The 17,283-nt window shown below is 34.2% G+C and overlaps 1 protein-coding gene across 4 annotated transcripts in view; it reads right to left on the bottom strand.

Moving 5' to 3' along the window:
- ARNTL2 (aryl hydrocarbon receptor nuclear translocator like 2) overlaps positions 341–17,283 on the bottom strand; it is a 34,900-nt gene continuing 17,957 nt past the window's right edge. For 3 of the 4 annotated variants that reach the window (XM_021392219.1, XM_021392241.1, XM_021392235.1), the window contains 12 exons: positions 16,802–16,881; positions 15,941–16,033; positions 14,809–14,926; positions 13,851–13,994; positions 12,314–12,554; positions 11,195–11,301; positions 10,426–10,576; positions 9,215–9,270; positions 8,314–8,422; positions 5,207–5,294; positions 3,714–3,822; positions 341–2,761 (listed from right to left, as the gene is read on the bottom strand). In XM_021392219.1, the coding sequence (XP_021247894.1) occupies positions 2,628–2,761; positions 3,714–3,822; positions 5,207–5,294; positions 8,314–8,422; positions 9,215–9,270; positions 10,426–10,576; positions 11,195–11,301; positions 12,314–12,554; positions 13,851–13,994; positions 14,809–14,926; positions 15,941–16,033; positions 16,802–16,881 (1,430 nt within the window). In that variant the 3' untranslated portion in view covers positions 341–2,627. The remainder of the gene's footprint in view (positions 2,762–3,713; positions 3,823–5,206; positions 5,295–8,313; positions 8,423–9,214; positions 9,271–10,425; positions 10,577–11,194; positions 11,302–12,313; positions 12,555–13,850; positions 13,995–14,808; positions 14,927–15,940; positions 16,034–16,801; positions 16,882–17,283) is intronic. The other variant, XM_021392231.1, reaches the window with a different exon arrangement.

The raw sequence follows: 17,283 nt of genomic DNA, 5'->3' as shown, positions 1-17,283 counted from the left end.
GGAACACACTCCAGTCAGCAACCAGCAAAATGACCAACTTCAGCCTTTTATGCTTGTGAGTAAATGAAAAAGTTACCTCTGCTAGGGACTGGAGCTACCAGAATCCATATTACTTCAAACTTCCCAGTTAGGTATTCAGGGAATGAGCCTGGGATATCAAAGCATGAGTATTTTCCACTGAAATGTAATGAGTAGGGACAGTTGTGGGCAGACTAACAGCTGAGCACAAAAATAATATTTTATCAACCTGATTTAACCACATCTTCTGACAACCTGTTCCACATCAAGAAATCTGTCATCTTACTAGGACAGTACTGTTAAACAAACAGAAATGAGCATATAACTTTTCACAGCTGTATTCACCTCTTCATACATCATAAATATTTACAAACAGCACTTTTTGTTCTAGGACTGCTTTAAACCAGAAAATTTGGAAACGGTAAAGGAAGAATCTAAAAATGAACTGTGACACACAATATTGATTACTGACTGCAAATGATTTAGTTAATTTTTTTTTGTTGTTTTTATTAGTTAGGGAAATGCAATAAGAATCCAAAATAGTGGCTTAACTCTGGAAAATTCTATAAATCTTGTGAAAGAATTAATATGCTCCTTCAATAACATCTGCACCATTTTCAAGCTAATCAGATAAGAAAGAAACTATGCTGAAGAGACTCTGTATAGCTGTAAGTCATTTACTTACTTATTTCTCTGTCTTAGCTGCAGTACTTCTTGTTTTATTTAGAATTCATTTTTACCTTAATGGTCAAAATCATAAAAAAGAGAAAACACATTTCACAATGGCAAAGTTTGAAATTGTTAGGTTACAATTTGTATAAATACAGTTCTAACAATTATTAGAAAATGCCCGTGATTTTTTCCCCCACTTTGCTGCACAATACAGCCCCAAATTATTTTTCTGTGAAGAAACAAAACAGTTTATTCCAATAAAATTAAAGAACAGGTAATGTTGGCCCCAGGTCTTTAAAAAACTGTGAATGCAGGAAATCACGTGCAGGGTCAGTACAAAACATTTACAGACAATAAAAAAGAAAAAAAAAAAAGAATCCAACAAAACATTCTAGAAAACACGGACAAGATGTCACCAAAAATTCATCATTTCTGAAAGAATTCATATCTATAAGATACAAAGCTGCTCTGTCAAAGCACTGCAAGTCAGTGCTGACAAATTGTGTATTTATTCATGGACAGGTGGCATCCCACAGTAGAAGCATGACATCTGGCGGCTGGTTAGAGAGAAGCCACCTCTTGGTTCACACTTCATTCTGCCTTTGTAAGATCTGAAAGGGCTACCTGCCTCCCACCTTTAAACTTCAAATGAATGGGACAGTGCTTATGGTGGTGCCTATGGTTAAGTTTTAATATTTGTATTAAACAAAGATGCACAAATATCAAATGCCTTCCAGTGCTTTCCTTTCATTACATGAACTTAAACCAAAAATTTTAAAAAAATCTATGTTTTTATGATATATAATTCACACACAAACTTGTCTATACCTTTAATATCAGAAATAAAAAATCAATTTAATATAATTATGCTATATTGTTTTAATGCTATCTATTAAATGCCATGTTCTTGAGTCATCTGCTGTAACTGGGATACAGGTCTTAAAAAAGCTGTCCCTCAAAAGACCATTTTATACAGGACTACGTTACACAAGTCTTTTAAAAAGTCACAGACTCGAGAAATAGAAAATCACCCTAATCTGCCAGAACAGAAATACTACAAAAGATCCTACAGAATTTTAACATTTTTCACTAATAATGCTATATCCTCATTCTGGATCTAAGACAGTCCATTCAGACTTCTCTAGTTAGTAAATAATCTGTGATGAAACCAAAATGCTTTATTACAGGTATAGCATTACTTTTCTTAGGTTCTACACACTGTCCCTCTAATAATACATTAAAAATAATACAACATAACAATTACAATTTTGTTTCTATTTCCTCATACCCTTATCATGTTTGTGTACTGGAGAAATGACCGGAATGATTCTTCTCAAAACCTTCTCTTCTGATTGGTATGATGATCTAATTATAATCCACGGTCCCAGAAGTGTATGCTTCATTTTCACTTTTGACTACAAAAATTGCACTTTTGAAAAGAGTCAAAAACTGCATCATTTAGGAATTACAATACCTGATTTTAAAGTGTGTGCATATCATAGTTTCAATGAAATATAATAGCTATAAATATTTTTTAGAGTCTAAGTACACTAGGTTCTAGAGAAAGCAACATAGATAATCAACGTTGTCCCATTTGAAGCAAAAAATAAATAAAAGTTTAAGTGTTAAAACTAAGAAAAATATTTCTGTATATTGTACAGTACCTTTTGGTTAAAGCTTCTTAGAAAAAATATAAGCATTCCAGTTACAGATAGTTCAGTATTAAAGTTTCAAAGTTCCCATCATGAAAAAAAATATTGCATTTTTCCATAGTTGCAGCAGAAACTGTTTCTCTGTGAACAAGGCTTCAGTCTTTAAAAATATATTGATAGTACATAGGAATTCCAATGAAACATTTAAAAAAAAATACAGTACTGAGGATGTTCGGTTGTTGTGCATTAAGGATTTTAAGTTCCTTCTTATTCCAAAAATTGAAACTAGAGAGCCCATTGTATATCACTGAGTTCAGCTGGATCTCCAAGTCCTCCATCGGCCTCCAAGTAATTCATAAGAGCAGTCATAGCAGTGTCATCATTTTCACATATTGCAAAGTCCAGCTGAGAATTACCACCTACAAAATTATTGAGACATTTATGTATGCAGTACAAAACATGAATAATACAGTAACTCTTCCAACAGATTTGTTTTTAAACAGCGTCTTTCTCTGAAGTTCAAGCAAACGTACAGTAAATGTGAAAAAAATGAAATAATAGAAATAATGGCTGTATGCAGACAGTCAAAGGCTAGCTACTGAAACTCACATCCATGCAGTGAAGTTTGTGCCACTGAAGTAGAAATTTGTTTCCTACTATGTTGCCTTGCCTATCTTGGATGAATGCTCTTTCAAATCCTTATTTGAAGATCATAGCTCAACTGGAAGAGAGCTATAAGTTATAAATAAAGCTCTAGTAACTGATTATAAATGAGAGATGGAAAACATCCTGAGAGCTGAGGTACAGGATAAGCACAAATATGACTTTAACAGTACTTTTGTTTTTCATATTAAAAATGATGCAATAGCCTTCTCTTCTCCCAGGGTCAGAGAATCCTATATCCACACAAACTGCTGACTTATGCTTGAAGGAGGGATGAAAAAATCCTGAAACATTTTTACTGACTCTTCATAGTTAGGAGTTAAGAAAGAGATCATACACAAGAAAGATAATAGTTGACACGTTTTAACCAGCTCTTTTACATCGCACTACAATAGCTTTCCTTACCCATCCCTCTCCTCTGCAGAGAGGACTCATCGGTACCCTAATTAATATAGTGGAATACAAGAACGGCATAGCAAATTTCTGTTGCAGAATGTTATTTTTCTCATGAGAATTAATAACTAATAAAATTGTGTTGTTCCCCTTCTGGTGACAATACATCTCTATTAAGAGTCCTTTCATCTTCAGACAGACATTGACAAATCTCCTGAAATTTCATAATTTCTACATGGTTGTATATTAGTGCACTAAAAAATACAAAACTATTATAAATGTCTTCCCCTACAGCCAAAGAGAAATAAATCTTACCGAGGAGAGGCTCATTACTGGGAAATGGAATAGCACCTTGGTTTTGTTCTGAAGTCTCCAGAACTTCAGCTTCTGAAGGACATAACTGAATCAACTCTTTATTCGGCACCTGAAAGAACAGAAGTACTAGAATTAGATTCTAAATTTAACCATAATTATTACATTACTGAAGCAGTAGTAACATATTATTAAAATTAAAATAGTATTATTAAAATTAATGTAAATAGCTGCCAAAGCATTAAGAACTAAATAAGAGTCAATAAAATAATATGCATCGAGGCAGACCTATTGCATACAAAGGTCTTTCTTTTTTTCTTTTTTAAGTAGAATTCACACAGCTCAGGCCTTTGCTTAAATAAAAGGCGATACTTATATCTCTGTCAAAGGTATGTCACAGTTTTGGCATCTGCCCTATTGAGTGTTTAACTGAACAATCAGTAAATAAATCCAGCACAACAAGATGCACCAGTATACAATTTCCATGTCTAGTACCATAAACTACTAATTCCCAGTGACATCAATCTATGTCAATATTGACACATTCTTGCTAAAAGATAAAAACTCATACATCTTCTATATGTTATATGCATTATGCTACATGAATCATGAACTCAACTATTTTCTATAATTATTTCACATCTTGTTACCATAGGGATGGTGGAAGTCATCCAAATACAAATATACCAGCAAAAAAATATTTTTCCATTTGTTTCATGTAAAACTCATATATATAATTTAGCAGAACAGATTTCTTGGGTTGCCTGTCAAGTGTATATTCTGTTAGGAAATTATAATAAAGTTGAAACGCCTTACCAAAGCATTTTAAAACAAATAGGATACCAAAGCATAGAACAAAATAAAAACACTTCTTTCATAGCTTTAGCCAGTAATTGTGATAAATTAACAAAACAATACATTCTATCTATTGTTTTAGAAGACCACTGGAGTACCTTGTAAGTAAAAATTTTAAACATTCAAAAACTGGGAACACGCAGCCTGAATTTTTAAAAGGGTCTTCAGGAACACAAAGGCTAAAGTAGAGAAAAAATGCTTGAGGAAAAGCAAGAACTGGTATTTTACTTAGGTTGTCAATCTGAACTCAAGCACGTAAGAAACACTTTTACTCTTTGATGATCACTTAGCAAAAGTTTTAAGGCAATACAAAGTTCAGAAGAGTCCTTATCACATGAATCACACTCATCAAATTAAGCATATCATATAGATTCAGCAAAGATCGTAGTAACTGAGTAGTGACTGCAGTCCTCTTAGCTTCAGAGAATGGCCCCTTGAGGCCTGAAGAGATGTCCCAGTAACTAAGGTTGGAATTTCTGCTGCTGTCACATGTCTTATAAAACAAATTTTCATAGCTGCTATGAAGTTGGCAATACCTTACACATTCTCTCACAAAAACACAAGCCGGAGTAATCTGGCTCAAACATGAGCTTTGAGCTGACAGTAACTTTTCAGTTTTTTACAGACAGAGATATACTCACATTGCTGCAATTTACAGTTAAAGCTGGAGATGGTGACTTTCTCAAGAGATGCGATGGACTTAACTCCCCAGGTGGTGAAGAATGCAACCTAAAATTGCGTACATACAGTTGATTTACCAATTTACCAAGTTACACTGATCAAGAAATGAAAAACAGCCTGGTGCAGAACCCACTAGATCCCTCCTCCCCAGTGGTACAGTATGAGCCAGCTAAACCGAGATACTGTCCTAAATTCTCCTGAAGATTCCAAATTCTCTTGCTCTAGTTTTGATAATGCAAAAAGCAGAAGAGATCAATAAAGTCCATTGGTCTTAGTTACTTGAGCACAATTTCTTTTTCTTGAGTCATCAACACTGAGAGACCAAAGAGCATACAAGGTTTCACCTACACACAATGGAATAAATAGGTATATTTGAAATACATACCGAATATAGTCAACACAAGCAAGCTCTGCAAAATGGTGGAAGGAAAACTAACAACACATCCTCTCATCCTCCCTTATCAAACATGCCAGATATGAAAATAACATTGGAAATGTTGTACCAGGGCCTTTTGGGTCTTTGTTCCCATCTCTCCCCGCTCTTCCTGACTCCCAAAGGACAAGGCTATAGAAGAGTGGGGCACTCTGAATGCTTCAGATTCAGCCACATCCTCAGACGCAAAATGTGATAAAGGAGGAAAGATGGGAAATGAGTGAATAAACAGCCTATCTAAAGTAAGTGTAGTTGCTTGAGTAGAGTATTTATTAGTTCCCTGCATTCCAAAATCCAGCGTACAATTTGGGAAGCTGTACTGCTGTCTCCAAATGCTGGGACAAGAAGATCAGATTGAATAACTTTTAGCATTGCTGTAACTGAAGTGATCATTCCTCAGATGCTAAACCAATTCAGATATGCTCACAAGCAGAGGTGTAGCCCTGACGTTTTTCTTTTTTAAACTTGGTCATGCTTAATGCACAGTTCTAAAGTCATCTATGTCTTATGGATATTTAAAAAATGAGAGAGGAAATTCAGATATTATATGCATTCTATTGGATTATGCCTGTAGTCACAAAATCATTTAATAAAAAAAGATCTGGTGTTAACTTCTTTTGTCTAACTTTGATTGCTCACATGGATGAGCGTTTTTGGCAAAAGTCAGGGGATCTAAATCAAGAATATTACACTGATGTTAGAAGCTCTAGAGTAAGAGTCAAGATAAGTTCTAGGCTCAGGCCTGGATATTTACCATCAGAGATGAGAACTTCTGCCAACTTACTCTGGTCTTCAAAAAATCTGATAGAATGACTCTTTCCCTTTATAGGGGGAACTGATGGAAAGACATTAAGAATGGTATTACTAAAATGTAACATTTTGTCTTTGTGGTCTTTGATGTTGATGGTATCAAACAGGTTTTTTTTTTTGATTGTCAGTGCTTTTCCTCCTGCTTTACGGATAACGTCAGTAACATGTCAACAAGCTGCAGAAGGATTTTTTTTTTTTTTTTTTAAATAGCAATCCTTTCTTCCTTTCATTCAAAAGGAACAAGTCCCTGGGCAATTTGGCTATTCTAGTGAAGAGACATGACTTCATTGCTGGAAAGTGATTCCAAACTACGGGAAACAGTGTCAGAAAAATCTACCACTGTGACTCATCACATTTTTAGGCTCTGGCCATGTTTTTCACTGTTTCAGAAAATTAAATTCTGTGTTCTGATGAAAAGACAGCTGAGAAGACAATCATGTTATGAGGAGATAATCTGTGATCATGGAATTCAGCATGCTGAAGAGGAAACCATGCTTAAACAACCTCATAGCCTTCTGCAGTAAGATGACTAGCTTGGTGGAATGAAGGTGTTAGTAGTGGATGCTTTCACTTTAGTGAATTTTTTGACACTGCCATAACATTCTCACAGACAAGCTGACAAGTCAGACATCTCCTAAAATCTAAGGCGGCTTGCTATTTTGCATACTATGGCATATTAAACTATTCCTTACATCTCTACCATTATTTACAAAACTGGTGTACTTCTTACTGGAAGTTTTAATATTATTGCAGTCCTTAAGGCACAGTTGCAAATGTGCTGCTGGAAAAAATTACACGGGATCTTAGAACACACTGCATTTGAAGATATAAACAATTCTTTGGCATTTCTTTACCTGGACCTGGAAATAAATGATCTAAAGTCAGAGGGATAGCTTCATTAGCCAAAGCTACCATTTAGATGACTGGTCTTATATTGATGAGATGATAGTACCATTATGCTAGATCTGACCTTAACAAAAGTGGTTGGAACTTCTGATGAAGCCTTGATTCCTGAAAGAGCTGTGCACGTGGATCCCAAGAGCCTTGGAATTAGCCGGCTCAAAGACTTTCTAAAAAATGTTCTTAAATAACAAATGCTGATGTAGTGCAAATTGATATAATAAACTCTTTGTCTATAAGCAAAGCCAGGCACCATCATGGATGCAAAATAAAAAAGATACAGAATATATTCACAGTAAATTTATGCTTCTTCCTTTGGAATTCATTTGGTATGTTGTGAAACAAGTTAGTTTTAAAAGGCTCAGTCTTTAATTAACAGCTTGAATCTGGCACGGATTTCCATTTGGAATGATGCAATCATATTTTTTTAATCTACAGCTGGGTACTGGGGAGCGATTGAGCTATCACTTTAGTCTGTGCTCAGAACAATCAGCAAGGGACAAAACAGGCTATGAAAGCACTCCACTGGGTACTGTTTCAAGGAAATCTCTGTTTGCAGAGTGAAGCTATCAGAAAAATATAAACACCATTCACAGGCAAATAATTTACCATTCCCTAGTGATTTTATCTTCTCATTTTAATTTCAAAATGAAGGAGCATTACAGTAATACTTTTGAAGTGACAGTTATATAATTCTTCCATTATTGCATCCCTTGAAGAAAGCTATTTATCAAGGCCAGTGATGTGTATGGCCATGCAGGAGATCTAGATTAGCTTGTAATTTGTACCATACAATGCCATTGCTCAACCAAAATATTTAACATATGTAATAAAAATGAAACTTGAACAGTCCCCACATAATCACATATCCTTCTTCTCCATCTTTACTTAAAACCCTAACATATCATATTAAGTGTTTATTACCTTTGCAATTCTAATATTTCATTTGCAATTTCAGTTCCTATACTTCCGGCACCAAGAACTGTTCCAGAGGACATTCCAGGTACACTCACTAAAGACTGCTTTACAGCACCTACAGTTAATGAAATAAAATCTTAAGTTTGTAGCAGTTTCATTATATAACAAGGAACAACCACCTTGAGGATACATTTTAAAGCAGCTTTTGTTCTAATCTCTTACTGTCAAAAATAAAATTCTATAAAACACTAACCCTTTGGGAATTGTTATGTCTTATTTGAAATATAAAGATAAGTGAATAATATTAATTTGAAAACCGACATCTTCAGCAATGTAATTACTAACTTTAATCATTACCACCTTTATTCTCTATCAGACAATTCAAAAAGAACGAGGAAAAAAAGTTGTATTTTCACAAATGTTATTAAAAGGAACTTCAAAAGCAAATATTAAAAAAAAAACTTTATAGCAAGATAAAGAAAACCACATAGATATCAGAATTTATGCACAGCAAAGAACTGTTAGCAGCATATATATCTATGTCACCCTTTATTCTGTAGCTAAATTCACTGCACCTGTATTTCTGCAGAAAACCAGAAAAAGCATGAAGAGACTGTGTGATAGAAGCACCATGTTCTATCAACCAAAAACCAAGTCATATCAGAAGTTACTAGAGGCAAAAGATATGTGGCAAGCTCCTCTGATCACAGTTAAATGAATTACATGAATTAGAATGCTGTAACTAACTAGAATTACTTTTAAAATTACCTCATTAGAATTACCTTTAAAATTATTTTCCCTTGCACAATAATTTAGCATTAAAAAAAAATCTTGGATTGAATAAACCTAAAGTTTCAAGGACTGATCGGGAGATACACCTATGATAACTGTAAGAAGCAACACTTGCCTTCTGCAGGCTGGGAACCATAGGAGACTTGTTCTTCAGCAGACTCATTGTGACCTCTAAGATTTAAATAAAAAAGCAAACAAAAAAATCAGAAACATTTTCAGTGGTAAAATCCAGTGTACTTCTATTTTATTTCATTCAGCACTTTACAAAGTTCAGTCTAGTAATAACATGAGATATTCCTCACATATTTCAGTGTTCAATCCTTTCTACTTTTATTTCTGAAGCACTGAGTTAAATACTCGTTTACACTCATTCCCAAAATGAATAAGTAAGACCAATATAGTTGTCTATGTTTCATGATGAGAACAAAGCTGCCATTTCTAGTTAGAGAAGGGAGAGCCACTGATCAGAAACAACTGCTGGTAGGACAGATCGGCAGCTACTTTCTGCCAGCAGCTGCTGCCTACCTCCCTTCCTCTAGACAGCTGCAGGTGCCTGGATCTCCAGGGCAGGCAAAAGTGGCCTTTGGCTGGTGGCAGCACAGACTGCTTTAACTGCTCTTGTCTTATTGGGGAAAAATGACAAGGGCAAAATAGATAGGTGATGTTGGCTTAAGAACCTACTACAGAATGGGTAAAAGACCCCCTTGACCACTTTGTCTAATGAATATAAAAACGCTTTCATCCCCCTCCGAAAGCCACAATCATTGGTAAGGATGCTCAGTGTCTTTGGAACAATCCAAATTATCATTCCATTGCAAGGCACAAGGAATAAAACGTAACAAAACAAGAATGAAACACACACTCCAACAGTTCATTTACTCTTTTATAGGCTGCTCCCTTGCAATCAATTTGGAGAGCATCTTTTTGTCCTGCCTTATACTTCCTATGATCTATCAGTCATGCTTCTCTTTATTCTAACACATGCAGTCTTAAAAGCTCTGAAGGAAAAAAGAAATAATGTCATACTTCCATTTGTTTCTACCTGTTTTCTTAAAAGACCTTCCTTCCTTTAATAAGAAACTCTTTCCTCTAATTTTTCAACGAGTAAATTGCACGGTTTTCATAGTAAAATCCATGACCCGAGCCTGAAATCAAAATCAACTGGTGCAAATCAAATGCAAAACATTCTTCCACGTTACTCAACCTCTTTATGCACTTTTGGTATTTTCTAATCATGCTCTGCTTCTTAAACAGGTTGTTTTCTATTAACATTAACTGTAATTAAGACAAAAATTAACATGGAGAATTATATAATGAATTACTTACAATACTACAGTGTTGTTTGATACAATGTACTCCAGTTCTTTGGTCCATGGATTCATGAAACTAAACCATTGACTCTTTAAAGTAATGAAAGTTCCATCTTTCGCTCTAAATTTGTAGGAATTTGTAAATACTTTTTCTTTATTCTGCAACACTAGATAAGAAAGAGGAATTATAATCACTACATTCATACTTCCAAGGACAGAGTTGAGCTAAAAAAAAAAAATGTTTTGTGGTATCAAAAAACCAAAATGTTTTTGATGATCAGAAATTCAAATTAAATGCCAGAAAAATGTACAGAATAAGACCTCTCTGAAATTAAACTACTGTTTTAACAATGCTACTGATCTTAAGTGAGAGCCCATGTACTAAGTTTCTGTAGACGACTAGTGGGGAGACTCCTGATTTGGTGAACTTTCATCAATGGTGTCTTTAATTACACTATTAGGCACATTTGCTCTTCAGAACTCCTTTATTCTTATAAAGAATTGAAGCACGGGGTTGAAAGAAGCATTATTCCCTTGCAACTAAAGCACTGCACGAAGATCCAAGACAAGAGAAGATTGTCTTGACAAGATCCTTGACAACAGAGAGTTGTCCCTGGTTTTCTCACACACTTTATGGGGGCACGTCTTAACGCAGACATAAAAGGGACAATGCTAAGATTGTTTAATTTCATTAATTCCCAGCTTCTGATTTTTTGATTTGCACTGTTTTCACACAGCAATTACATGTAGTTGTATATAGCCTGGGAGAACCAATCATTTTGTACCTTCTTTATGTTTTTCAGCTAGATGATTGTGATCATCTTGATGGCAGTACTCGTAACAAGAAGTTCCTAGAAGCTCTTGTGGCAGATACCCTAAAATTGCTGTTGCACTGTTAGAAATAAGAAGATGAACTGCGGTGGATTCAAACAATTGCAAAGCTTGCTTTCTTCAGTATCAGATAAAGCAGAAAATGAATATTTAAAGAAATAGATGCTTACGTTCATGTTTGGGAAAAGATACGGCATTAGGATAGCTCTAAAACAATAGCAAACATTGACTGCAGTTTACCTTGAATCTGTTTGCAATGAATAACACAGGATAACAAGACTGTGTATTGAGTATCAATTCAAAGACAAAATAACAGTGTTTAAACATGCAAGCCATTTGTATGCACAACTTAAATGAACACAAAGTACATACGATCATTAGCTCTTCCAATTAGGCAATCGGAGTACCTAACCCACACAATGAGTCATTTAAAAAATTAATAGTTAAATTTTGCTCTGCCAGGTTAAGGAATAAGTTTGAACTGACACTTTCAGATACAAGATGAGGTGGCTGAAAGCAATCAAAGTCTTCTGGTGACAATAATGAAAATGTGAAGTGGTAACAGTCTGTATGACAAACAAAAATCTGTTTTAGAAAAGTTCAGAAAATAGGAACTTGGCTTACGCTTCTAATGAAATAATTTTGTAACTTATTTAATGTAATGTATTTGCTCCAAACATTAAGATGTAAAGAATAAGTCATTTTTGGTGAAGAGCTTATTACTTTTTTTCTCTGTCAGTGCAGCTTATAAACAAATATAAGTCATATGTATAGCTATGACACTCTCTTGAAATTTTTAATTATGAATATATACGTATATGAGTGTATGTTATGATGCATTTTCATCTTGCTAGCCTACACTTTCCTAAAGGACAATACACTTATTTTGCTACATTATACTTTATGTTTAACAAAATAAAGCCCAAGGATTGAGATTCACGACAAAGCTCTTTGTGTGTACAGATCTAGAAATTCTATCCTGCTTGAAAAATTGCAGTCCTTTCTGACAGAAAAGTTTACAAAACCTAACTAAGTCACGTCATTTCCTCCTCATTAAAGAAGAAAACTCTTACCGCTGATCTACATAGACAAATTTTCCATCCATGGCAAATCGTGTAACAAATTCTGTTGCTTTGACTTTTATCTCTCCACTCTTTTGTGGAACAATGTAAGGGTGTAACCTCCCAATTGCAACAAGACAGTTAAAGTTACTACTGTTCTTTTCTACATCATTTTCCTCTTCTACTCCCACCTCGCTAGGAGGCCAGTTCTTCATATATCCAGTACAGTGAATGGTACAATACTTTCTGTGATCTAGTACAAAGAAATAAAATAGGCATTTATGGTTCAAAATATAATTAAAAAAATCTAACACCATAAGACCAGCAATCATATTTTATGCATACTTACAACAACTGTAGAAGGCTATAGATAATTTTACACTGTGCTTTTAAATTAATTTTGTTCTACTTAATTTTGGCTTACCTGAAGAGAGTGCTTCTAAACCTATGTAAGATTTATGGAGATAAATTATAGGTGTTGACAGTGCAATCTCACAGGAAAAAAAAACAAAACAACAAAACAGAAGCTTAGCAACCCACTGTTTCTTCTTTATATGGTTTCTGATATGTTATAAATTCAAATAAACTAAAGAAGCATTCTGTAGCTTCCAAATCAAATTATCTTCTGTGAACACTAAGATCTTAACATATTTTTACTGCAATTACTAAATTTTAATCTGTTCTCTTTGAATACTGCTTCCGTGAAAGCATGTTTGTCACAGCTAAATTCTTATCTCACCAAGTTAGTTGTCACATCAAGGGAGACAGAATTTTTCCAATTTTCAGTGGCAGATCCATTTTAGAATGTATTCTTGTATAATATATCTCAAGAGTAACAGGTTACATTGAAATAAAAAAGTAGGAAGATTCCTTAAAGATCAAATAATGTCTGCAAGTTTTTTTTTTTTTTTTGCAAAAATTAATGCCAAGACATTAAACAAAAGCTGGAAATTACACGTTTAAAAAAGATTAATTCACTGAAAACTTGACAAGAATATACTGCTCTACAGGCATACCAAAACTAAATTAAAACTATGAACTAAATTAAAGTAATTGGAAAAAGAAATGGAATTACACAATAAATTAACTTTACTATTAAAAAAAAAACAAAAAAGGAAAAGTCATATTTTGTAAGTACACACAATACAAAATGTAAATCAGATGAAGGTTTTACTTGCTTTTTTTTCCTCCAAAACAGCAGATTTTGCAGGCCTTATTCATATAGTTATCTTCAAGACATATGTTATTTAGTTTAACTCTTCTGATCTGCTCCAGTGCTGTCAAAAATTTGACTAGAACAGATCGTGTCTCCTAAACCAACAATGCAACCCAGGTTCCTTCCTCCCTTCCTCTTCTCAGGAGTGAATTGGGAGGAGAAAGAGTACAATTAGACTGTTTTTCAAAACATGCCCCCAGTACATATTTACACTTTTCTACAGCTACTACGTGAAATCAGTGATAATTAGAAGGGTCACACTACTGGCCTGGAACTTAAATATACCAAATTTCAAGACAGAAAGCCCCCGTTTCAGCTACACTGTTTGAATACCTTTCTTCTTTGGGTTGGGTAAGCACTCCTTCTCTTCTTTGACTGTGGTCCTACTACATTTTATCCGACAGAAGAAGGAACGTCGAGCACCAGAATTCAGTCGAGCTGGTCCAGCTTGGAAATCTGTATGTACTTGCAAGCCAGCTTACAAAAATTTAGTAAAGTAGTTAAAGAAAACAAAAAAATCCAAGAATAAAGCTGCTGAGTCCAAGGCCTTATCTTCAGTTTCTTGTATGTTTTCCTTACTGTTTAGTTGCCTAAATTTTGTCCTTGCAATTACAAAAGAAAAAACGCCTAATAACTTTAAACAAGGCAAAGAAAACATGGCTATAACACAGATTCCAAATTTAAAAAGAACTGCAAAACTGAATTTAAGCTATACTTAACATTTTGAATCATATTGTAATAAATATGCTTTATCAACTTTCAACTTCTGTTTGGTACATAGAAGAAGCGCAAAGATGCCTATAAAAGCCAGCTATACAATAGTTATTAGCTGCAGAATACACAATGCTTTCCATATTAGAAATAACTGTAAACAGATTTGGTTAAATTCGGATTGACACTTAGCATTTTCAGAGAAGACAGTGATTCTTGATACTGAAGTATTTTATTCCATGTTCGACTACATCAGGTCTTTTGTATTGACAAGACCTATCAAATACAAGAAAAAAAAGTAGTATGCCTGGTAGAAAGAATGTCAGACTACAACTTGGTAAACGTTCAACAATGCTAAATTCAATCACTCTTATTACCTACAACAAGTTCTTTTCTGTGCTAATTTTTAAACTGCAAATAAATTATAAGCAGCAGATGAGCACTGAAACATGTTTTTTCATAGAAATTGTATTTCAAGCTTGTACATCTATGCATACACGATTATTTCCTACATAAGAACTGACTTATTAACACCTCAAAAAATAAAAAAGAAATTTGAGTGCATTCAAATACGACTTACTTTTGCCATCTACAAGCTTTTCTCTGGGAGAGACATCTGAAGATGAAAGTTGCTCCTTAACTTTGGCAACATCTTTTGGATGCAAGTAATCAAACAAACTTTGTCCAATTAAACTGGTCTATTTAAAAGAGAAAAAAAAATCTGCGCTATTGAAAAACAAAAACCAGTTATTCTAAACTTTTTGATATCAATCTGCATTTACTTTTCCATTATTTTTATCAAAACAGGGTAGCAAAATATATAATCTGTAACTTCCCTTTGAAAAAATACTCAATTTAATTGCATATTCAAAAGGATCGAGTGTTGCAAAACAGAATGGTTTTTTTTGTTTACTTAACATGATTTCTGATCCTTTAGAAAGAAGGTTATCTGCAAAATAACTACCCTCACGGATTATTTTGGGAATGGGGGGGATAAGGGGAAGAAATAGGAAGAAATTAATGCTACCTAATGACTCTGAGCTCTCATTTAGTTGGGCAAAACAGCACTGCTAATGGACGTAGTGCAAAGCTTCTAAGAAAGCAGGATAAACGCTCCATCTTTTTTATTTACCCAGTCTCTATCTAACCTTAATGCAAAGGTCGCCCTTCTCTGGACAAGCTCCAGGGCCTTGATGTCTTTCTTGTAGTGAGAGGCTCAAAACTGAGCACAGTACGTGAGATGTGGCCTCACCAGAGCTGAGTACAGCGGGACAATCACATCGCTGCTCCTGCTGGCTACACTAGTTCTGATACTGGCCAGGATGCCATTGGCTTTCTTGGCTACCTGGGCACACTGCTATATAACTGATTTTCCTCAGGTTTAAAAAAAAGAAAAGAAAAAAAGAAAGAAAATCACCATTTAAAGGAAATCTCCCAGGGATAAAATTAGGACATTTTCAAATTATCCTTTTCCCTCAGACTAGCAATTCTACAGTATGATCAACTAAAATCCAGTTATTACTCAGGTCACGAACACTGACTGCACTTTGAAATATTTATTCCAGGAAATTAGGCCTTAATCTGAAAGAGGTTAAACCAAGGATATTCCAAGAAATTATACTAAAGGATAAAATAAACCAAAAAAGTTTAAAAACTTCTAAGTAGAAGAAGTTGTAAGGTAAACACAAACCAAGAAACTCAATTATAACCACCTGATCATAATTAAGTATTTTGCAAACTGATTCTGAGACAAACAGAATTTTTCCTCTGTTACATCCAACCACAAACAGGAATCCATCCGCAGCCTGAAAATATAAAAATAGAATATTTAAAAACATACAATTAAAATATACAATGAATACTGATAAATATAAGGAAGTACATTTGTATATTTTTTATTAAATAAGTTAAAAGTCACAGCAAAAAGCAATTTAAAAGATTGCAAGGACCAAATTAGACCTTCAAATACAGACAGCTAGAGTTTCCTAAACATAGCTTTGGGAAAAAGAAGGCCAGCTGCAAAACAGCTTAGCATGGAGTCATCTTACAGATTGTGCCAAATTGTGTTATTGCAGCAAAGGAAAAAGAAAATAGCTGCAAAAGAGAAAAAGTAAAGGGGCGTGGGTGTATGACTCCATGCAAAAAAAAAAAAGAAAGTTCTTCTTTCAGGTATTATTTCTGCATCTTTTCCCAATTATATTGCTAGGATTTTAAATGAAGCACAGCTAACAACTGTAAGTGTATCTATATGTAAATAAGATTATTCTATATGCTCGTGTGTAGACTTCAATATAGTATTACAAACATTTTAAGTATTAAATATGCAGAGTGTACACAGATTTATCATCCCTTGAAGGATTGCCATCTGCTATCATCTTCTGTATCTCTTCATGAAAAATCCTGTTTCCTGTACAGAGGTTATAAATCAAAACTACTAAGCACATCAAAGCACTTGCTTGAAGGAAAAGATGGAAGGGAGGTGGGGGTGGGAAGCTCTCTCAAACTAAAAACTGAAGTTAACAGCAAACTTTAAAGAGGACATAATTTCACCGAGAAATTTGCCTTCTACTTACCCTAAGGATTAATTGTCTGAGCTCATCATCCTTTAAAAATGAAGGTTTATACCGGACTTCCGAGTAAGAGCTAGTGGAACCTGGAAAATAGCTTATTTGTAGACATACATAGAATGTCAAAAGATACATTTAAAATTCAATTTTAACAAAATTATATTTATTATTTGGTCTTTATTTTGTAAATTCTCTTTGCAATAAGGACAGATGAATCAAAGTTTTAAGAATTTTGCCTTTTTTTTCTTAAAAAGAACCAACCAAACTTCTTAAACATATGTGGATATTGAATTTGGACATACCACCAGATATTTCCATGTCTTTTATTTAGCACAAAACAAGGAAACTTTTGATCAGATATCTTTAGTATACTACTAGAGAAATGGTATTATGAGATCTGCATTATTTAGAAACATTTTGTAGACCTGTTCCAGAACTTTCAACATTTACTGAATCTGAATAATTCCTATGTTATCAGTTGCCTTCTA

This window comes from Numida meleagris, chromosome 1 (assembly GCF_002078875.1).
Source record: "Numida meleagris isolate 19003 breed g44 Domestic line chromosome 1, NumMel1.0, whole genome shotgun sequence".
NCBI lineage: Eukaryota > Metazoa > Chordata > Aves > Galliformes > Numididae > Numida > Numida meleagris.
The sequence above is the reverse complement of the archived record's forward strand: the minus strand, read 5'-3'. Positions and strand labels throughout refer to the sequence as shown.